Source organism: Elgaria multicarinata, chromosome 12 (genome assembly GCF_023053635.1).
Source record: "Elgaria multicarinata webbii isolate HBS135686 ecotype San Diego chromosome 12, rElgMul1.1.pri, whole genome shotgun sequence".
In the NCBI taxonomy this organism is placed as follows: domain Eukaryota; kingdom Metazoa; phylum Chordata; class Lepidosauria; order Squamata; family Anguidae; genus Elgaria; species Elgaria multicarinata.
Genome location: NC_086182.1, coordinates 20604795 through 20628604, shown reverse-complemented (window position 1 = coordinate 20628604; position 23810 = coordinate 20604795). Strand labels below are relative to the sequence as shown.

The 23810-nt window shown below is 46.1% G+C and overlaps 1 protein-coding gene and 1 pseudogene across 5 annotated transcripts in view; both read right to left on the bottom strand.

Annotated features, from left to right (window-relative positions):
* Nucleotides 1–23810, bottom strand: part of FEZ1 (fasciculation and elongation protein zeta 1) — a 54926-nt gene that overhangs the window by 20845 nt on the left and 10271 nt on the right. For 3 of the 5 annotated variants that reach the window (XM_063139407.1, XM_063139408.1, XM_063139406.1), the window contains exons 3-5: nucleotides 21518–21620; nucleotides 10171–10257; nucleotides 853–1021 (exon numbers count right to left, since the gene is read on the bottom strand). In XM_063139407.1, the coding sequence (XP_062995477.1) occupies nucleotides 853–1021; nucleotides 10171–10257; nucleotides 21518–21620 (359 nt within the window). The remainder of the gene's footprint in view (nucleotides 1–852; nucleotides 1022–10170; nucleotides 10258–21517; nucleotides 21621–23810) is intronic. The other 2 variants (XM_063139410.1, XM_063139409.1) reach the window with 1 other exon arrangement.
* LOC134407700 (U2 spliceosomal RNA) lies at nucleotides 15191–15314 on the bottom strand (annotated as a pseudogene).

The following is a 23810-nucleotide window of genomic DNA, read 5'->3' as shown; positions in this document are numbered from 1 at the left end:
TTGTTTGTTTCCATTTTTACCCTAGAATAGTTGCAATCTGGATTAGGACCCTAGTGTCGGGAGTAGAGGGGGTTTTAAGGTCCAGCTGGGGCGCTGTGCATTTTTTCTAGAGTAAAAAAGAATCACAGAATAGTAGAGTTGGAAGGGGCCTATAAGGCCATCAAGTCCAACCCCTGCTCAATGCAAGAATCCACCCTACAGCATCCCTGACAGATGGCTCTGATTTATTTAGCAAGTACTGTTTTCTGCCAGAATGAGTGAATCAAGCTTGCTTTTTCATGGAATCATAGACTAGTAGAGTTGGAAAGGGCCTATAAGGCCATCGAGTCCAACCCCCTGCTCAATGCAGGAATCCACCCTACAGCATCCCTGACAGATGGCTCTCCAGCTGCCTCTTGAAGGCCTCTAATGTGGGAGAGTCCACAACCTCCCTAGGTAACTGGTTCCATTGTTGTACTGCTCTAACAGTCAGAAAGTTTTTCCTGATGTCCAGCTGGAATCTGTCTTCCTGTAACTTGAGCCCATTATTCCATGTTCTGCACTCTGGGTTCATCGGGAAGAGATCCTGGCCCTCCTCTTTGTGGCAACCTTTCAAGTACTTGAAGAGGGCTATCACCTCTCCCCTCCCTCCCCATCCCCCGGCAATCTTTCCTTCTCAAAACTAAATATGCCCAGTTCCTTCACTCTCTCCTCCTAGGGCATTGTTTCCAGAGCCCTGATCATCCTAGCAGACATAGGTGCTAGACACATATTTAAAGTAATGTTTGTTTAACGTCAGCCGAGGGCCCACTGGAATCTGGCATCAGCCCTGCTTGTACAGCCGAGAAACAATGTCCCTTCCTGTCAGCTCACCTTCATAGGACCAATTGTTGTTGAGGGTTTGTGACAAAGCCTGCATCTCTTGCAGGAGGACTGAATCAGCCTGACTGCTGGTTTCTCCGCCATCATCTTCCTCCAGAATCTCTTCTTCCTCTTCAGGATCTGGCGAATTTTGCATCATCTCCTCTATTTCTTCAATTACCTATAAAAAGACCAGGAGCATCAAATCACTTAAGGATAACATCTGGCTTCGGTGTTTTAAAAAAGGCATTAAATATTGCTATGGAAATGCCACATTTTAAGAGCCCCGGGGGGGAATTGAATGGTGCATACTCCCCTACAGGCTGAGAAAGGTTCATTTTTAAACTCTTCCCTTGACTACCTAAGTAAATATAGAGGAACATCATGACAGCCATACCATTCAGCCACAAAAGCTAGAGCAGCATTCCCTCAGTGAGGTGCCCACTGGATGTGTTGGACTTATAACAAGCATCATCCCCAGCCATTGTGAACAGTGGTCAACCAGGATGGGACTTGCAGTCTTAAATGTCTAGATGGCAACAGCTTAGGGAAGGCTGGACTGGAGATGGACTTCAGAAGGGTCAGTATCATTGGGCATTGACCATGAATCCATGCCTTAAACAGGGTCCCATTACCAATCCCACCAGAAAAGCCATTGTGGTAGGGAAAAGGGATGTGTAGAGAGAGCCATCTCCTTCTTCCCCAGTACTATTGCACCAGTTTGACACAGGAGGCAAAATTTTGGGGGACACCTTAGTACTCACAGTGGGCCATGAGGGCAGCCTCTGAGGGCCGCACGTGGCCCAAGGGTTACTCAACTCCGCTTTAAAGAAATGCCCAAAGCAGACCTAAGATATCTGTACTGAGCATCTAATGCAACAAATGTGTATTGTATCGTGCCTGTACTTTATGCATCATGTACTCTGTTGGCCAATGGTTACTGGTCTGGGCATGGTGCAGAGCAGTTTTTACCTTGCTGTAAACTACACATTAATGAGGAAGAAGGCAAGTTGCCCTTTTTCCACTCACTACTCCAAAAAGCAATGTCTGATAGAGACTAAATACCGAGGTGCCAGATATGTAGAAGCAGCCTATACCATCTCATTGACAATGGAAACATGGTCCGTGTGTGTTCAGAGGCACTCTCTTATTTGCAATATTGCCAAGATGTTAGTAGATTGCTTCTATTGCAGGAACCACCATATCAGGCTGATCATCTACACGTAATAATGAATGTGGCTTAAATCTTTTGCTGATGCTCTGAAATTCCTCTTCTTCCCCCCACATCTCTCAATTTCTACCCACATTCACCGTCGCTCATTCCAGAGGCTCCACCAATTTGGAAAAAATATTGGGTTAGTCCCATATTAAGACATATTCAAAGTAGTCCTATTGAAATCAATGGTACTCTGATAGTCATGTCTAACCTAAGGCCCATTGATTCCAATGGTTCACCCTACATATGACTAAACTTGGATCCAACCCATAGGGGGAAGCCGTGGGTTTGGGAGAAGTCTCCCATTAATTTCATTTCAAAATTTACCATTGCCATGTTCAGAAAGAACCTTAGGATTCTTCTCTGCTGCACCACCATGCCTTTCCTCCCCCTCAATTGCATCTTGCACAAATCCAGCCTTACTAGTCATCACGTTGAGAAATATCAATTTAGGCTGGCAGAATCCCAGACATTGCTGTGCTACTGCTGTTTGTTTTCCTTTGCTTGGAGGAGATTGTGTGCTAATTCAGCCACGGCACTCTCTGTTATGAGAAATCAATTACTAAACACACACACACACAATAAGGAAGCATACAGGCTTCTACAGTTCTTGGGAATACCCAAGAAAAACCATGAGTATGCCTACGTCGGGTCAGTCCTGTTGCCCCTAACCATAATTCAAACGCATTACAACACAGAACATAATTCTGCAGCTGCAGGATGAGAGGGGTCTTGGACCAGAGATTCTAGCAGAAGGAACATTACTCCTTTCATCACTGTAGTAGCTTGTTAAACCATCCCTTTGCTGCTCTACAGCGACACCACTGCAGGTGGCCAGAGGGTGGCATTGCAGCCACCAACTCAGCAGAGATCAGATGATACAAGGGGCCAATAGGATTCCACTACTTCCAATAAAACTTCTGGTTCTAGGCTGGCTCCTCAGTCTGAGCTACACATTGTAGGGCTGCCCATTCCTGCTTTTTCACAAGACTGGAAGCCCTGAAAGAATCAGCTACACGTCATCCCAATGCATTTTAGGAATATACAAAAGCATGCTGTTTGGACCAACATGTTTGATCAGCACTGGATCCTGATGGTATTTTAAAGCAAAGGAAGTGTGCCTTTTTGACATGATGGTTAAATATCTATTTATTTATTTATTTGATTTCTATATCACCCTCTTTCAGTGAGTCCACCTTCTCACCATGATTGTCACTAACTGCTATTGCTCCTCCTCCTCTCCCCCGTCATTGCTACCATTTGCTTGCTCGTCAGGCAGAGAGCCAGCGAGAAAGTAGGCAGCGGCGGGGCCAGTGTGGAAATGAGGCCCTGCTGCTGGATGCATAATGTTGCATAAATGTTGGACTGGGAGTCGGGAGATCTGGGTTCTAGTCCCCACTTGGCCATGGAAGCTCACTGGGTGACTTTGGGCCAGTTACCGACTCTCAGCCCAGCCTACCTCACAGGGTTGTCGTGAGGATAAAATGGAGAGGAGGATTATGTATACCGCCTTGGGTTCCTTGGAGGAAAAAAGGTGGGATATAAATACAATAAAAATAAATACTGCTCCTCCTTCTCACCACTGCCGTTCTCTTGGCAAGAGCGAGAGGCAGGTGAATGAGCAGGTTGCCATGGTGAAGAGAAGCAAGTCCAGGCAGCTCTTATCAATGGGCCCCTGATGAGGATGTGGGCCCTTGACAGATGCCCGAGCATGCCAGTCCCAAAAAAGTATTTGTTGATACATTTGTTTATGCATACATCTGTGTGTGGGGCATCTGTAGCTGTAACTATATCAGGAATCCTTGTGTGAAAAACTTCATTGAAGTTATTATTATTATTATTATTATTTATTTATTTATTTATTTATTTATATAGCACCATCAATGTACATGGTGCTGTACAGGCTAAAACCTTGTGTGAAATAATTACAATCCTATCATGGTGGCATTATCTCCCTCTTGCCTGCTTATACCTCCTAGGACACAATGACATTTGTTGTGGTATTCTGGATGAAGTGGAATAAAAAGCAGGAAATAATACGAGGAAAGTGAATGTAGAATGTGCCCCAACAGTTATAAATGCACTTCAATGCTGCTATAAAGCAGTCGTGAGGTTCTAGCCTTAGTTCCTAGATGATTTAGATCACAATGGCCGAAAATTCTGCAGCTCCCCACAATCTGGAGAGGTGTTAACATGCTGAAAAGGGACAACTCCAGACGATCGTTGAGTTGCTGTATTCTGCTCTAGTTGCAGCTTCTCAACCAACCTTAAGGGCAGCCCCACAGCCCTTAGGTCAGTGGGTTTCCTGCCCCAGGATCACCTAGTTGTGCCAGGAACAGCAGATAGCCATTGAAATATCCCACAATGCCCCCTTTGTAGCATCACTCGAGGTCACTGTGTGGAATTAAAATGGCTGGCTGCCACTATGGGCATTAAGTAACTTAGCGACCGGGGAACCAGGGCAGGCATCAGCACACGTGTGCCCTGCTGGGGGCCCTGACAGCAATCAAAGCATGTCAGGTGGTAATGCTAGGCCTGAGATGAAATCAGCAGTAGTGGTGCAGTTAAGTAATGTTGGATTCTAGACTTCTTGGGGCGGGGCTTTTTGGATGGTATTGTGTATTACTTCACTTACATCAAAATGTCCTAAAATAGCCCTGCTGCATTTGGGGCCCTCCTGCCGCCTTCTACTGAGCAGAGCCCTAGATTTGTGCCCCCGGTGTCCCACCCTGATGGAACCCAGAGAGCCAGTGTGGTGTAGTGGCTAGAGTGTTGGACTGGGAGTCGGGAGATCCGGGTTCTAGTCGCCACTCAGCCATGGAAACCCACTGGGTGACTTTGGGCCAATCACACACTCTCAGCCCAACCTACCTCACAGGGTTGTTGTTGTGAGGATAGAAAATGAAAGGAGGAGGAGGAAGAGGAGGATCATGTAGGTCACCTTGAGTTCCTTGGAGGAAAAAAGGCGGGATATAAATGCAATAATAAATAAATAAATAAATAAACCCAGGGGAAGTAAACTCCCTGCCTCATCTTCCTATGCCAACCAAATGACAGCTGAATCACCAAGATGTACGCATAGCAATCCTACAGGGATCACACCCAAACCTTGGGGAAAGAGCTACAGGCCATCTCCAAAAATAATGAGGCCATAACAGCATTTACGACACAACGGTCCTTCTCATCCTTCTCCGAATGAATTAAAGAGTTGGAATACCTTACAGGGAAATGACACAAAGCTGACTCGGGTGGTCAACAAGCCGCCATCTTTTAAAAAAAGTAATAGTAAATCTGAACACGCTCGTTGCAGAAAGCGCAGGACGGCAGGGGCTCTGCAGCCACTCGATAAAGTGGGTATCATTGCCATGGAAACCAACAGAAATTCACAGGTGCAGCAAAGAGCCGCTCAGGATGGAATAAGCTTCTGATATTTAATGACTGACTCACTCCGAAGCCTGAGAGACAAAAGAGGCGATCCAACTGAACCGGAGGCCAGGGGTGCAGTATGAGGAAGATGACACGAAATTCTGAACGGTCAGTGTTATTCTGCACCGGTGCGAATTATACATCTATCAGATCACAGTACCTAACTACTGTAAAATGATCCTTATCAAAAGCTTGTTAGGAACACAGAAAGATGCCTAAATCTTTGCCCATCTAGCCTGGAAATGTCTACTCTGCTCCACACCATCTACTCCAAGACCACAGGCAGAGAATTTTTCACAGCACATCTGCTACCTCTGCCTTCCCCAACCTGGTCCAGATGTGTCAGACCACAACTCCCACGAACCCCAGGCAGCCAGGCTGAGGATGATGGGAACTGCTGTGCAACAGATGTGGAGAGCATCAGGATGAGTGACTGGAGAGACAAGTGGTTGAACCTAGGACCTTCTGCTTGCAAAAGATGTGCTCTACCACTGTTGACCGTTCAGAAGGAATCTGCCATTTTGAGAAACTAGCAGAAAACCTGGAGGCAAAATACATCCTCATGAGGCTCGGTTGAAACCTGTTGTTGTTGTTGTTTATTCGTTCAGTTGTTTCCGACTCTTCGTGACTTCATGGACCAGCCCACGCCAGAGCTTTCTGTCGGCTGTCGCCACCCCCAGCTTCCCCAACTGTCCATTGCAGGAGTACAGAACCTCTTTCAGCACCAGAGTTCAATTCCATTTCAGAGAGGTCCTGCATTCCAATAATGCTGAAGCCAAAGTGGGTGGGGTCAATAATAACGGCCCATTTTAGCTTTAAGCTCTTTCTGCCATTAACTCCTAAGTCTTAGGAGAGGCATTTCAACCTTGTAGAGAGGAAGAAAACTGGCACAAAAGCCAAAAAAACCACCAAATGATGTTTTGGGGAAAGGACAACAGGCGTGACCTTTTGGGAAACCCAGGAGGGAGGGAGGAGGACCCCTGGAGGGTCAAATATGGGGCTTGAGGTTCTTCCCCCCAATGAGTAGCTTTCAATATTACCCATCCTCTCCCAAGCTTTCATAGAATCGTAGAATAGTAGAGTGGAAGGGGTCTATAAGGCTATCAAGTCCAACACCCTGCTCAATGCAAGAATCTACCTTCAAGCATCCCTGACAGATGGCTGTCCAGCTGCCTCTTGAATGCCTCTAGGATGGAAGAGCCCACAACCTCCCTAGGTCATTGGTCCCATTGTCATACTGCTCTAACAGCCAAGAAGTGTTTCCTGATGTCCAGCCGGAATCTGGCTTCCTGTAACTTCAGCCCATTATTCCATGTCCTGCACTCTTGGAGGATCAAGAAAAGATCCTGGCCCTCCTCTGTGTGACAACTTTTCAAGTATTTGAAAAGTGCTATTATGACTCCCCTCAGTCATCTCTTCTCAAAGCTAAACATAGCCAGTTCTTTCTTTGCCATCCACTGACGTATCCTGCCTTTGTCCCGAATACTCCCATGCCATCTCCCCAGCAGCTTTCAAGTGACCAGTTCTGACGCTGCCTTTCCAACTTCATTTTTCAGCTCAAGCGGCATTGTGAGCAGGCTGTGACCTCACCATTTTGTAAACTGATGCCCAGTTATGCAAAAATCATGATAGTGTTATTATTGTGCATAATTTATTCTACCTCTTCCAATTGATGAAGGGGACGAAGAAATGTATCAGGCACACCGAACCACCACCCCAGACCTGCTGAATTTTTCTTCAGCAACTCCACTAAATTTCTTCAGGTATTACTTCTACACTTTCAGTTCTGTTTTCACAATCAGGAAGACTTGCTTGCTTTATTTTTAAATATGAAAAGTTACAATTCTTAAGACACTACGTTCTGAAATACTACATTCTGTGATAGCACTGACTCACAGCATACATACCACTTCGCATGCAACATTAGAAACTGCCCCTCTTCCCCAGATCAGCTGTATGGGTTCATTTCTTCCTACATCTGTGCGCCCAGAAATGAAATTAGCAAGGTCTGAATCGTCAGATGTCTCCATTGCTCTTCTTTAGAGCAATGCGAAGAGCATTGAAAACATTGTATTAGAAATGCCCTGTGGACTCTCTTTTATGAAAGGGGCAAGCCAGTTTTGTGATTTATATTTTGCATTTTTATCCCATCTTCCATCTCAAGAGCTTAAGCCAGGCATACATGCGCCATGTTCAGAAGATGGCTTTAACCATGGCGAATAAAGCGAAAAGCCTTGTTCACTGTGGTTAAAGCTAGGGCTGTGCACCCACCCCTGATCTGCATCAGAGCCGGTTCGGAGCCCCCAAAGCAGCCCGATTCGGCTCAGGGGTGCTTCGGGGGTTGCCTGACCCACCTCAGTGCCGAAGCCAAGGTGGGATTTGGGCCCTCCGAGGCGACTCAGACTTTTCTGGGTGCCACCTGTGCAGGCAGCAGGTAAGGGACTGCCAAGGGCCACTCCAAAGCACCAAGGCATCCCAAAGCTTCAGAGCCAATAGGCTTTGGATTCAGGGCGCCTCAGGCTTCGCCTAAATCGCCTCGGAGCCGAGTCAAGGTGGGCCAAATTAGCCCACCTTGGCTCAGATTTGGGGCCTCAGCCCTAGTTAAAGCCATAGTTTAAGGTGTCTTCTGAATGGGGCCATGGTTTTCCCTCTCCCCCATTTAATCCTCACCACAACCCTGTGAGGTAGGATATTGAGAGTGTATGATTGGCCCAAGCTCATGCAGTGACTCTTCATGCCTGGGTGGGGTGTTGAACCCTGATCTCCCTAATCCTAATCTGACACACTAACCATGACAGTACACTGGCTGCATTCATATGTCATAAATGTGTGACATGCTCACAAAGGCTCACAAACGACCCCTCCTCTCATCTCCTCCCATGTAGCCAGGAGGAGGTTAGACACTTTTGCTTTGGGTTAACTGTGTTTTCCAGACTGATGTGGTTAACATCAACTATGTTAGTTTCAAACCATGACTGTTGAAACTAACCATAGTCAGTATTAACCAGTTCTGGATCCAGATGACACAACAAACCATGCTAAGTTGAAAAGTTTCACAATTCCTCCTCCCACACATATGGGTGGAAGAGCAGGAAGGGGGAGCACATGAGCCTACGGCTTGATGCAGCTCGTTGCTACTTATGCATGTTACAGTAAACCAGGGGTGGGCAACTTGTGGCCCTCCAACTGCTTTGACCTACACCTCCCATCAGCCCCAGCCACAAGTTGCCCACCCTTATGCAAAACCGTGGTTTAGTATGTTTAGCATATAAATAAAATATCCGCATAGATGATTGAAAGTGTGGTAAACATCCTATGCCAGTTTTTCCCAACCTGGTCTTTCTCCAGATATTTTGGACAAGGGGTGGAAAGCAAGCAGATCTAGATCTTTGGTAGATCTCCGTGATTTGTAGTAGATTGGTAGTTATTTAACAATAACAGAAACAAAACGTCTCCACCACCCTCCGGCCATCCACCCAAAATTATACAACCGAAATGAAAAAAAGGTTGTAATAACCAGAAGTAGATTTCTGCAGGGAAGGACTGTGAGCTCTGTGCAGTGTTTGTACTCTGGTCAGAGCAAATTCCTAGGTTCAGAATTCCCTGATTCTAACAGGGCTTCCAGACAAACAGCCCCCAATCAAAAGACATTAAGGAGTTGTTCCATCTTTCCCTCTTTGATGGATTTTCCATGGTAAGGAAACGGATGGAAGAAGTGGTGTGGATACATGGGAGAGTGACGAATGGAAGACATTGACATCAGGATCACCAGCATCACCCTAGTAAAATACTGTGGATAAGGCAGTCCAACGGCACAATAAACGGCTTGTCTAGAAGCACCGCAGGTGTCTGAATTTTGCACCAGATTTGGTGAATCTTGGGGTTCTAGTAAAAGATGAAGTAAATCCTGCAAACCTGAAGTCTGCTCACCCCTGTTTTGGACCATGACCAATGGTCAGGGATGATTGCAATTGCAGTACAAAACACCTTGCGGGCACCCAATTGGGGAATGCCATTCTATAAGCAAGATGTGCCTACCAACAATCTACCATCTCTCCACCATTGACACCAGCTGCTAGTGTTCCTCATTCTCTTTCCTATCATTGCTACCACTTGCTTGCTTGACAGGCAGACAGCCAATGAGCAAGTAGGTAGGGGCATCTACTGAGCTTCCTTCTCACCATCACCATTGCCTAGATCTGAGTGAGAGGCAGGTGAACAAGCAGGTTGCAAGGATGAAGAGGAAGAGCAAGTCTAGGGGGTCTTGTTAGTGGGCCCTTACTGGGTTGTGGACCCTCGGCAAGTGCCCAAGTATGCCTACCCTTGACACTCACCACCATCTATGGTTACAGTGGGGTAAAAAGAAAGCAGCATAAGCAGTGATGAACCTGTAAAGTTTGAATATTTGCTTTGTAGTGGAACACAGCAACGTAGCATAAAGGACAACGGTGGCATTTGAAAGAACTCAAGATGTGCATAAATCTTTCAATGCTCCAACCGCTGCTAATGAACAATTACTTAAGGCAAATTTTCCTGGCAAAGAAAGGAGCTGGACAACTAAAGGACAAACACCAACTCTTTGTTAACATGTATCAGCTGAACGCATTACAGAGTTCAGCCGCATTTTCGAGTAGAAGGAAGGCATCTCCCATCTTTCACATAGGAAAGGCCAGTGGAAGGGCAGGTACCTGATCTGCTGTGAGTAGAGGCTCCTCGTTAATACCAGAATCATTTTCACTCTTCTCGTTAAGCTCCTCCTCCTCCTTCTCGTGGATCTGAAGGGAAAAAAAACCCAAACTGCATGCTGATTCAGTAGCAGGTATGGGCCCCACTTAGGTTTTTTTTTTTTTTTTTCGTCTCACACTAATATTTAATACACAAACTATCCAGATATCCTGTCCTTTTTTAAAAAAAATGAAATCCTAAGAAGCAGTTCAAAAAAGATCCACAGCATTTCACAACATCCAAGTGGTGTTTTGCAAAACAGCCCGACGCAATGGTGGCCCTTCATGCTACATGCTTAGTTGCATCCCTTTCTCTTCTCCTCAAGGATCAGGGAAAGTGTTTGTGGGAAGGAAGATCATTCCGTAAAACAAGACCGCAGGGATAAGGTGACCATGGGTCTTGCTTTACAGAGGACAGTCAGGAAATCCAAAGTCCAGTTTAATGATAAGGAACCATAAGAAAGACCAGGGGCAGGGCTTGACATTGCTCATCAACAGGTAAACCTGAATAGCAGACCAAGCAAGACCCACAATGGTGAGATGACTTCTACTTCTATTTAAGTTACAATCATTATTTCTAAATTTGCATCTATGCCTATAAATTCACATCTTCAATTTTGGGGTGACCTGTTTGCTTTTTTTTTTTTTTTTTTGGTCGTCCGTAAAGAGCCACACATACAGAGAAGAAGCCTAGAGCAGCCTTCCTTAACTCTCCAGATGCGTTGGACTACAACTCTCAGATTCTGGCTGTGGACTCCAGGAGTTGTAGTCCAACACTTCTGAATAGCACCAGGTTGGGGAAACCTGGGCTAGAAAGTTGTTCGAGATGACCCCTTGCGACGGCTATGTCCTTCAAGAGCCCTGAAACATGGAAAGATGCAGTCATTTGAAATGTTGCTTAGGTGGGTTTATTTCCAGGGGCAGAACCAACACTTGGCATCCTGGGGCAGCTGCTAAGGCCACAGCACCCCAGAGAGGCCCACTGCTAATACCTATCCTGCCTGCCCCCACCATCATTGACACACACACAATGGAGCTTTTCTGGTGCTCTGACAAGAACCATGCAGCTGGGTCTAGACACCATTTTAATTTCCCACAATACCCCAGAGGGACACGACATTAGGGAACTTGAAATATCAACTTGACACAGAAGCTAAGTGCTATTTGGAGCACTGGTAAGCCCAGCAGAGCCCACTAATAGAGGGGAGCACCAGGTGGTGCTTTGGTTAGGGCCTCCTCAAACCAGGGGGGCTCTATTAAGCCCCCAAACCCTCAAACCCGGAAAGAAACTGAAGGGCCTGCTCAAATTGACACACACAAGCTCAAACTGAGGCTTCCCTCAAAACCACCCCACTCAAATCAAGCTCAGCCTCCTCAAAGCACCACCCCCGTGTATTTTTATTTAACTTATTTTAATCGCTTTCTTCTATCTAGTCATATTCCACCTCTCCTAAACAGGGTTTAGTTTATGGGGAAATTTAAAACATTCATGCCAAGGCAATTCCATAGGGGGTGTACGTGTGTGTGTGGAAGGGATGAGTTCTTGATACCAAGAGATTCACAGTCACCATTCAATTCAAGCCAGGAAGTCCGTTCTTCCTGTTTCACTTTTATTTAGGAAGGCAATCAATATTTGCTTGTCTCACTGTTTCACTGGCTCCAGCACTTTACTTCCCTGAATTGCTGGGCTGGCTGATGTCACTGACGTATCTGTTCCCTAGAGCTGAGATCGCATCATTCCCATTACAGCAGAGGACAAGATGGTTGCTGCAGTGCTTGTGAAGCAGAACAGAAAATTCTGGGGATCCACCATCCCAGAGCCACTCTTCTTTCTTACACAAACGTGCCACCTCACAAGACCATGGGGTTTGACGTGCGCTTGCACCAAGGGCAGCCCCGGCATTAAAGATTTTCAGGGTCCACTGCTGCACTGACTGGTGCCCCACACAAGGAAGCTTGGAGACGCCATTTTAATTTCCGGCAATGTAATGTCGTTCTGGGGCATTCCGGGAAATTAAAATTGTGGATCCACCCAATGCTGCTGCTGCTTGCAGCCGCTAAGAAAATCCCTTAGGGCCAACACCAAAGAGGCCCTGCCAGACAGCCCTTGGCCAAGGTGCCCCTCAAACTTGGGGACAGCCATAAAAAAATTTCACAAGACAAAAACATTTAGGCATCCACAAACTGGGTTTCTCCAGTTAGAATCACCCGCCTCAATTGCAGGTCTGTCTGGTGTCAGCAAGCAGATGGGATGCCACTGCTTTAAATTCCCACAATGCCCCAGAGCAACATTCCATCAGGTCCTCTGGTGCATCATGGGAAATGTAAATTAATGGCTTTCCAGCCTCCCACTGCTTCTGCTGCCAGGTTAGGTGGTCAAGTTGTCTTTCTGGGAAGCTTATTCGGCATTACTGATCTTCTTATTCAGGAATCACCACCACCCCTCAATAAGCTTCCAGGGAACGCCCAGTTTCCCCAGAACACAGTTTGAAAAACCATCAGAGAAAAGGTTTTTTAAAAATAAAAAAACCACTGCAATGGTTTTAGAGCAGCACATTCAAATAGCTCACTGCCACTTAACAGCAGGACATCAATACAGAAAATTCCTTCCAGCTAACTAACTACAAACTGGCTGAACATTGATGAGTAGAACTGGTGCCAGTTAAAGTTCACTCACATGCTGCAAATCCTTCTTTCCCCCTCTTTTTCTTCCTTCTTCTTTGTTTTAATTTAAGAGTGATATAAATGTTTTATTTATGTGTGGATATGTTTTATGATTTCTTCTTTGTTTCCCCCACACACACATCTTTGTGGCATCCCTCCCTCTTCATTTTTGTTTGATATTGCTGTGTTTGCAAATAATAATTCAAGAGAGAGAGGCTGGACAGCTGTCTATGCAAAATGCTCTGACCAGATTCTCTGCCATTAAGGCCTCCTCCAATTCTGGGATTCTAGGATTCCTTTCATTCTTCCAAACTATCATTCTTTCACACAAAGTGGACTCGACTCATATATCGGTACCTTCGAATCTGGTTAGCGTGGGTCCTGGCAGGATCAAATCCCAGATGTAAGATAGTGCCATAAAGATTCTATATTGCTTGAAAAGCTCTCTTGTGTAAAAAAAAAAACTACCTGCAGGCATGCCATTTGGCTGTGAAGTGTGCATTCACAAACCCACACATTCACTGCTAGGGACACTCAAGGACTGTAACTGGCCCACATTCAAGGCAAACTGACCAGTTCTGCACTTCCCAGACTATGGGAAGGACCAAAATACACTTACCCATTGGATTTGCACACCTCCAAATTTTGAAATTCAATTCTCAGGTCAAAAATGTAGCTAAAATGCCTATTTAGAAACATGTACTTTGTGAGAAGATACATTTTACAGCGCAATCCTGTATGCGTCTACTCAGAAGTAAGTCCCACTGAGTTTAAGGGGCCTGCTCCCTTGTAACTGGGTATAGAATTGCAGCCTAAGAAATGTGTATTTTATGAGAATTTGCATTCAAAAAATATCGATTTAAATATGAATGTTTGTACAGTGCTTTGCTCCACCACCACTTTTGGGGAGGGGAAATTAAAATGTTTTAAATAAATAAATAATAAATAAATAAGGTGGCAACAGGACAGGACAGACTTATGAAAGAACACATGAAAAATGACACAGAATCCACCCATCTCTAGGTATAGTTGCATAAGAACGGCATCAAGCGTCCTGTGTTCAACATCTGAACCAGCTCTTAGAAACAATGGTGTATTTAGAAGAGATATTCCTCCATTTACCAACAAATAGCCCTAATGCTCAAAATTGAAGTATAGGGGTTTCCTCTCTATGTCAGTCCCAGACTTTGGAATTGTTGCCATGACTCCGAAAAGACCGAAAGGCATTTCATAAAGACTTCATCCCCATTGTAAGATTGTCTCATGGTCATCTAAGCATTCTTGCTGGAAAGGCAAATTTATTTTTTAAAGGTCTTGAGGAAAGGAACGATTATGCCCATTCAGCTCCTTTCAAGGTCAGTGAGTTCTGGCTACAATTCAAGGCAGTTGGGGAAGGAGAAATTACATCACGGCAAGGGGTATTCAAGGTCTGCTTAAGATTTCATCCTTTCCAGCTCTCATTAGGAAAATCTCCCTAGCAGTTGGGTACACTGCCCTCCACTTTTGGTGGCAATCCAGAGACCAAACAGACCTGATGCTGAATGCATCACTTGAAGTTGTGTGTTACAGTTAATGGCCCCATTCAGACGACACCGTTAACCATGCTGGGTTAAGGGATTTGGCTAAGCAACAGGGTTAACAGTGTCGTCTGACATGCGTTTTCCTTAACCAGGTGCCTCCGCTAACCACATTGTGGTCGGCTTCACTAACCCTGTCCTGCAGCAGAATTAGAGGCAATGACGTTGTTTTAAGGTGTCTTATGCGATGCAGCTGTGCTTAAGGGGGCGAAACCATAGAGCTAGCAGGATAGAGCAGCCTAAATAGCTTAAATCCCGCAACTGCCGCTCTCTCAGCGCAAGGGCTGGTGGGATACAGGGCGAAGGACTCAGGCACTCAACTAACTGCTTTGTGGTTAGCGTGTGGTTAAGGAAACTGGGAACCGGACAGGGTTAACGGTGTCGTGTGTGAGCGTACGGCTTGTGGTTAGTGCTAACCACAGAGAAGCATGGTTAAGCTAACCACAGTGTTGTCTGAATGAGCCCAATAGCAGCTATGGGGAAGGCCAATTCTAATGGGATCCTTACGCATGGGGAGGTGGGGTTGACACTTCCTTCCCCCTCTGTGGTCCCATAAAAAAAATCTGATCCCCAAAAGTGGTTAGTGGCCCTGGAGTCAGTGGTACCACCAATGGGAGCCATCCCCAGCTCCAGATCAATTTGTTTTGGGAGTCATTTTTCATCAGAACCACAGCAGGGGAGCACAGGGTTAACAGCCCCCCCCTGCTGTCCCAAAGAAAATCACCAACCCTGCAGCAATTGACTGAAAGTGACATGTTTAGCATCCTGTTCCATTTAAGACATAGTTCTCAATAGAGAACCTATCAGATATTAAACTGATAAGAACAGATAGTACATTCGTTCTTAGCCAAAAGGCTAAGAAGCTTTTCTTTCTTCCTTTTCAATAATATCCTGGAACTGCACCCCACACACACACATTCATTTATCTGTAGAGAAATTAATGTCCCTGGGAGAAGGCTCAACTGGAACCTATCTACCCGATGTGTTAGCTTTCAAAGCGTTGGCAGGTTTGCTTTGGTGTTCACAAGGCAGAGTGTCCAAGAACATGCTCTCACTTTTGCAATTTCAAGGGGTATCAGCAGGGCCAGATCTACACCAAGCAGGATATAATACTTTGAAAGCGGTTTGAAAACGATATATGGAACAGGTCACGGGCACCAACAGTTGTCAATGCCATTATAAAAGCAGTAGTGTAGGTCCTACCCAGGAGGGCTGTAATGAAGGGAGAAAGGGGTATGACAGAACACAAATTAAAAGTTGCCCCTGAAACGGACGCTGGGGTGAAGAGTGGGTTTCAGATCTCAAAGAAGCACTGACTATTGTTACAGATGGGATAACATTAACGTTTTGCAGGTTACCAAGTCCAGTATAAGGCATGGCATAATAAAAAGAAGCACCATTTCCTTTTGCTTTATGAAAGAGCTCCCTGGTTTCAGACACGAGCATCAGTTTAAACAAGGATCAGAAAGTCATTAATGAAATAGCAATCGGCCATCATAGAGAATGCCAGAATAAAATCAATAGGCTCAATTGACAAAGAGCATCCATTGCCCAGCTGCAGACAGTGGCACTCGGGGCGGGGGGACCTATTTACTCTCCGTAGGCAAGACCTGTTCTTGGCAGACTGGCCAAATGGTATTCTTCTGCCTGCTCCCCTATATACAATCTCCACCATGACCTCTCTGTATTTGTTGATTTGAGTTTGCATCTCACCATATTCCGTATCATCAAGATACTAAAAACAAAAAAGAGTGCATTGAAATAAATAAAACTCGCTTGGCTTTAATACTCAAATTGCAGGGTGGTCAGAAGGGGGAGCAATGACCTAGGAGGGTCGTGGGCTCTCCCATACTAGAGGAATTCAGGATGTAGCTGTCAGGGCTGCTCCAAGATGGATTCTGTATGCAGTTTTCAAACTGTTTTCAAAGTGTCCTATCCTGGTTGGTGCAGATCTGGCCCTGCTGTGCAATTTCTCACAGAATGTTGAGACAGGTGGAATGGAAATACTTTCAAAGGAATAAATAAAATGTATACAGCTAAAAACATTCTCAACTAGCTGTTCACCAGGAGTCTAAGGGAGCAATCTTATGCCTCCCAGACAGAATCAGGGGAGGGGAGTGATGATAGGATTGTTGAGTTTCCTGGCTCCGAGCTCCGAGCCAGGGCTCCGAGCTCAGAGCCAGGAAACTGAGTTTCCCCTCCCCATCCCCCTCATAGCCGGCACCATAACCATGCCAGAAAAGGCGGTGTTCACAGAGGCGGGAAAGGGAGGAGACAGGGGTGGCAGCCATATGAGAAATCCTATGGCCTCCCCAACCCCCTTCCCCTCCCTGTCCCTGAAGCCTCTGCTCCATAAGCAAAACTGCATAGGATACTTGTAAGCCTCTGAGTTCGTAAGCCCAGTTGCATCCCACAGGATTGGGTCCTTAATTGCTTTTAATATCTATAAATGTAGCATCACTGCCAGCTCTAGGTTCTGAATGGCCCCTTGGGCAAGACACCCTCAATGGGGGGCTCTTTCCCTCTATCTGTCCACCACCATGGCCGTCAGCTGCTCATCATTGCTACCAACTCTTGCTTGGTGAGCCAGTGAGCCAGTAGGCAGGGGCGCCTACTGCTCCTCACCACCACCACCACCATTATCTGGGCCACCTCAAGATGCAGGTGAAAGGCAGGTAAGTAATGGCCAAAAAAAGGAGAAGCAAAACTTAGTGGGCTCTTGTCAGTAGGTCCTCTGATAGGCGGTGGGCCCTCGCCAGGGCCTATCAATGCCAACCCTTGACATTGGTCCTGTGTACCATCTTTGAGGAGCAGACCTAAGAATCCCAAAGATAAGCTGGCCTTGTCTTCCCTTCCCTTCCTTTCTGGATTGTCCAAGGTTCTGAACGTCACATAGAGGGCAGTGATGACGTCTGTCGAGTTCCCACTGAATGCTCCATACCACAGGCCTCTCAGAACAGTATACACCACTGGGGGTGGGTGGGGGGAATTCCAGATCATCCAAAGGCTTCCATTGCCCTCCGAAAATAACATCCCTTTGGCCATCTGTTGTTCATGCTTCCTGGCCTGATTAAATTAGCTCTTCACTCCAGCAAACCCGTTAATAATTTAAGGCTTAATAAGTTATTGTTGACTGAGCAGAATAACGAAGCAAGCAGTGGAAGCTGCAATTTTCCATTAGTCAGCTTGCAAAGCTGACATGTAAGAACATAAGAAGAGCCCTGCTGGACCAGACCAAAGGCCCATCTCATCCAGCATTCTGTTCACACAATGGCCAATCAGATGCCCATGGCAAATCCACAAGCAGGATATGAATGCAAAAGCACCTTCCTGCCCATTTTCCCCAGCAGCTGGTGTACAGGCATACTTCCTGCAATACTAGAGGTAGCATGTAACTATCAGAACTACTTGCCATTGATAGTCTTATCTTCCAAGAATTTGTGCAATCCCCTATTAAAGCCATCCAAATTGGTGGCCATCAAAGCATCGTGTGGAAGTCAATTTCATGATTTAACAACGTGCTGTGTGGAGAAGAACTTCCTTTTGTCTGACCTGAATCTCCCACCCATCAGCTTCATGAGATGACCCCTTTCGGTTCAAGTATTGTAAGAGAGGGGATAAAACGTCTCACTATCTACTTTCTCCACACCATGTATTCCTTTGTACATCTCATAGAATCATAGAATAATAGAGTTGGCCTATAAGGCCATTGCGTCCACCCTCCTGCTCAATGCAGGAATCTGTCTTAAAGCATCCCTGACAGATGGTTGTCCAGCTGCCTCTTGAATGCCTCTAGTTTGGGAGAGCCCACAACCTCCCTAGGTAATTGGTTCCATTGTTGCACTTCTCTAACAGTCAGGAAGTTTTTCCTGATGTCCATCTCGATCATGTCTCCTCTTACTTGGCTAAACAATCCCAGATGTTGCAACCTTTCATCCTAGGGAAGCTGCTCCAGCCCCTTGATCATTTTAGCTGCCCTTTTGTGGGACGGACGCAAGAAATAAAGAGACGACACAAGTGTTGGGAATTAAACTGGGCCACTTTTATTCAAGATCTGCAAAGGGGGTTCCCACGGGGCATCCAGCCAGGCCTGTGTCAGGCCTTACTAAGTGAAAGGGGCAAGCTTTCCTAGTCCAGCGGGCGGCGGTCTGTCTCGCCGCCCTGCTGTCCCTCCCCATGTGGGGTAGGGAGACCTTCCACTGTCACCCCCAACCCATGCCCAAGGCTCAAGGTGGGTGAGAGAGGTTGGCCTCAAGGGTGGTCCTTATCCCCCAGCCTGGCCACAAGGCTCAACACTGGGAGCCCTCGGGAGTCACCCATCACTGTAACAGTGCCTTGGAAGCTCACCATTATATTCCCTCTGGATGCCCTTCCCTACCTGCCATATATGTGACCAAATAACTCGCAGCCGAATCAACCTATTTATACTCCCCCGCTGTCTTACAGTGTGGAGTAGGCGAAACAACTCACGCCCAATTCAGAGCGTGAGCAAAAAATTCCTACTCGGCCCCCTAATGGCGACCAGCGGATCACACTGTCTACAGGGAGGGAGGGAGGGAGCAGCAGAAGCAAGAGGGGTTGGGAGGGGCGAGACACGTCCTTTTACAGGACTCAACCCCTCCCAACCCTGATGACGCTACAGCCTGCGTCAGCAGGGTGGCCCCGTCTCTTCCTTGCCCCGCCCACAAATCCCTCCCCACGCCCAGGCTTTGCCGGGCATGGCAGAATGGGCCTTCTGCACTTTCCCCAGCTCTACAATATCCTCTTTAGGTGCAGAGACCAGAACTGTACACAATATTCCAAGTGCGGTTGCACCATAGATTTGTATAAGGAGAGTATGATCTTCGCAGAACTGTTTTCAGTTCTTTTCTCAATTATGCCTAATATGGAATTTGTCTTTTTCACATCCACCACCCACTGGGCTGACATGTTCATTGAGCTATTCACTACAACCCCAATATCTCTTTCTTTGTCACTCACTGCTAGCTCAGCTCCCATCAGCTTATATTTGACCCAATGTGCATCACTTTACGGTTGATTTCACTGAATTGCATTTGCCATTTTGATACCCATTCTCCCAATTTGGAGAGTCCTCACCATCCATTTTTGTTTTAACTACCCTAAATAATTTGGTATCATCAGCAACCCTGGTCACTTCAAAGCTCACTCCTAATTCCAGATCATTAATGAATAAGTTGAAAAGCATTGGACTGAATACCCTTGTGGGACTCCTTCCTCCATTGGCAGAATTTTCCATTTCTTTCTGTTATCTGCTTTCTGTTCTTTAACCAGTTACTGATCCATAAGAGGGCCTCTCCTTTCATTCCGTGATGGCTAAGTTTGCTCAGGAGTCTTTGGTGAAGGTCTTTATCAAAAGCCTTTTGAAAGTCCAAGTAAACAATGTCCACCAGATCACCATTACCCATGTGTTTATTATTAACACTCTCAAAGAACTCTAAAAGGTTAGTTGCATGCGTTATTCTGTGGTTTTGGGATGGCGGGTGGGGAAGGTGAACTAATTCCTCTTTTCATTTCAGCTGTGGCACATGGGGGTTTTCATGAGAAGGTGATTCCGGTGGCTGGTTGGTCAAGTCAGCCACCTTCACAATCTGATGGAATGGTCAAGAAAAAGAAGGGCTCCCTCTGTGCTGGGTGGCTGGAATTATGTATTCCGCCCCCTCTCTCTCTAGGATAGCCTCCCCCAACCTCGTTCCCACCAGGGGCTTTGGACTATATCTCTCATCATCCCTGACCATCAGGGATGATGGGACCTGCAATCCCAAACCTCTGGAAGGCATCAGGTTGGCGAAGGCTGCTTTAGGATGCCAGCAGAAGGCACACTGGCTCTAGAGCTTTGGGGGTTCCCTTAGTGCTCCCCCTTTCCCCAAATAGGCTGCCCTGCTCTTGGGAGCTGCCCATTCACTTGCCCTCTTCCTCCAGGCCCAATCTGTACAGGCAGGAAGAGGGTGAAGGAAGTGGAGCCTGCTGCTCTTTCTCCTTGCCCCGAGCTGCTACAAGCCCCTGCCATTCACCCTGTCCAAATCCATACTAGACTACCAAACCATCACAGCATACGAAGAAAATGGCAGCCAGATTCTAAATCAATAATCCCGAGATATTTCAAAAGATGCTAATTCCCTCGAGGTCTTCTAAGTACTACGAGTTCTCACCCCTGTTCCGAATCCTGCCCTTTTGCAAAGTCCCACCCTGAGCCATCCAATGATGTCCTGCACGCCTGCTTCTCTCTCTCTCTCTATCAGGATGCTTCCATTCAGCTAGAGAGTTTAAAGTCTGTCCTTCGCGCCAGAAAGCCACTAGCTGAAAAGGCAGACATTTGTGTCCCTTTTCTCAGAATCCTCTGGCTTCATATAGCCCACCGCCCTACCGCGAATCTGACTCCTGATGTATTCACCTGGCAACCCTCTTTCTCTCCCCCACCCCTGCTCTTCGGTTCGAGAGCTTTTACGGGGAAGAAAAGGCAAAACACAAGAGTGGCCCCATCTGGAGCATCCTACCTCTAGTCTTTCAACAACACTCCAAAGCGCCCAGCAGAAGCACAAGGGCCTGGTTGATTCCCGCCGCGCTCTGCAGTGGGTATTCTTTAGCCATCACAGCCACCATTGTTCGGAAGGCTGGCCACCTATTGTTCCCAATGTGTCAGGGTGGAAGGCGGCACAAACATCATCCATGTCAATCTCAGAGCAAACAACAGCCTAGAGGACAATGCCTCCCTTGGCAAACATACATATCAGGCCGTTTCATTCACTCTTTCCCTCATTATACATGCCTCTCCACTCCCAAGGGAGGATGACCTTGATTCAAGGAGGGTTAGGAGATCTGTCCCGCTATCCGACAAGAGCTCCGTCCTCACATTCCTATTCACCTTGCTTTGTGGAACAGCAGCCGGTTGTCATTTTTGTTCGGCATGCATTCCCGCAGCTGCTCAATCATTCCCGCCTTCCCATTTGCCATGTTTCCAAATGGTGCTTTCATGGAAGCTTGCCAAATATTTCATCTTATGATTACTGGAGGGGAGAGGGAAAGGAGCACAGACCAATCCAGGTAAGTACCTCTGTGTCGGAGACGTTGCCATTTAGCACCTCGACGACGTTAGGATCCCTCCAGTCCTCAGTGATGGATGGGATGTAATTGTCTGTAAGAGCATCCCAAACCCTGGAAAAAACAAGAGGTATCTTAATGGAGGAAAGCTGTTTGGACAACCGGGGGGGGGTCCTTCCCTCGGGGCAATTTTCTCAGCAGGCAGAGTTCAAAAGAGAGCGTGAAGAAAATGGGGATGGCAAAGCTACCACGTCCTCTTCAGCTGAGCAACCCCAACCACAGATAACAACAAAGCCACCTACAACTTCCAGACAAATGCAGTTGATCTAAACTGAATTCCAGATACGCATTGCCCAGATCCAGTCCAAAAACATTAGAAGGACAGGAGGGTTTTTAATTCACAGCTGAAAATATCCTTCAGTTTAAAAAATGATGGGTTCAATCCCAAAGTCCCCTGCTTGCAGAAGGTGTCTTCCGGTTGGAGGAAGATTGTTTGACACTTCAGACTAGAGAATCTCATGACACAAATAAAACTAAATCCAGTGACATTCCCACCCACCCCAGCACAAGAACTTGCCCAAGGAAGTTCAAAAACTGCTAATTATAGCACTGAGCAGCAGAGGCTGGTGGCTCTAATGTCAATGGGGCTGTGAATCCGCTCTGGTTTTCAGTCAGAACCAGTGAGAATTCTAAAGAGACTACCCTTGATTTTGGGGATAGGGTTCATTTTGGAAATAGTCAATAGGACTATAGTTTAACCTCTGGTGGTCTGGTTCATTGTACCAATCTTGATCTAATGAACCATGGTTTATTAAATGAAGATTGTTAAGTCTGAATTGGGCCTATATCTGAGTAGCCCTCCAATGATTCAAACAGAGATGGGGGAGAAATTTGTTCTGTTCACATTTTAATATGAACTTACCTAATTTCACATTTTTAAACCACCATGCAAAACAAAACTCAGTTATCCTTTGAATTTTGCAATGGAGTTGTGTATATGTGTGTGTGTGTGTGTGTGTGTGTGTGTGTGTGTGTGTGTGTGTGTGTGTGCATTTTGGGGGGAAATCATGGTCAAAAATGGATTATCCTAGGGAAATTGTTTGCAATTTGCATACAAAAATGACATGTAGGAGAAATTTGCATAAAAATGCTTATGAATTTTCATGTAAGCTTTAAAAAACCTCACATTTCGGAACAAATTGAATTTAAGGATGAAAAAAATGAGAAACAGAGAGAAACTGACATTTTTATTTATTATTTCTTAATTACATTTATATCCTGCCTTCATTCCTCCAAGGAACCCAAGGAACCCAATACATAATCCTTCTCCTCTCCATTTTATCCTTGCAACAACAACCCTGTGAAGTAGTTTGGGCTGAGAGTCTTTGACTGGCCCCAAAGTCACCCAGTGAGCTTCCATGGCTGAGTAGGGACTAGAACCTGGATCTCTCGACTCCCAGTCCAACACTCTAACCACTACACCACACTGGCTCTCCATTGACAGTTTTGTCCATCTCTAGAAGAAGAAGAGAGGGAGTGTGAACTCCATGGGCCCATACTGCCATAAAATGCCCTTGGATGAGCTATACTGCAATCCTGCAGCTCCGTTCAAACCAATGCGGATTTTGCCATTGCTTTCTCTCGGTGTTGGGTCATGCCTGTTGTAGAATCGGATAACAAGGTGTTTTGTGTATTGAGTTTCGGAACTGGAAAAGGTGAGGCTTCACTGACACATCTTCATGACACCAAACAATGTGCCCATTGAGGGCCACAAGCGAACAATTTCTGGGGTCAAGCCAAGCGGGGAGGAAAATAACTCTGCCAGCTGCAAGGAGCTAAACAGGGAAGATTCAACAGCCAAAAGAACAAAGATAGGGCAAATCTGGTCCATGTAATGTAAAACAAAGAGAAATTATGCTTCTGTCCATGAAAGAGATGCTGGGTTTATTTGGGCTGCCAAGACAAGAAGATTCCACTCAGTTCTGCTGCCAACCATGGCCCACCATCTACCTTTGCCGAAATAATACGTACGTATCATAGTGAAATAATATGGAAATATTTAACGTGTTTGCAGCCTTAAAGTGGCCACTTATATGTGGCCAGAAAAGAGGAAACTCATCACTCCAAGAAGGACAAAAAGGGTCCTCCCTTGCATAGGGTCCATGCAATTTTCACGCTCTAATGCTGGGGTCTCCAATGACAGACACCTCCCTTGGTGTCCATCAGGCTAGAAGGCATATATGTGTGTTTCTGTTTAAAATGTTTTCAATTAACAAAAAAATAATTCTTTTGCTGGAGTGGCAA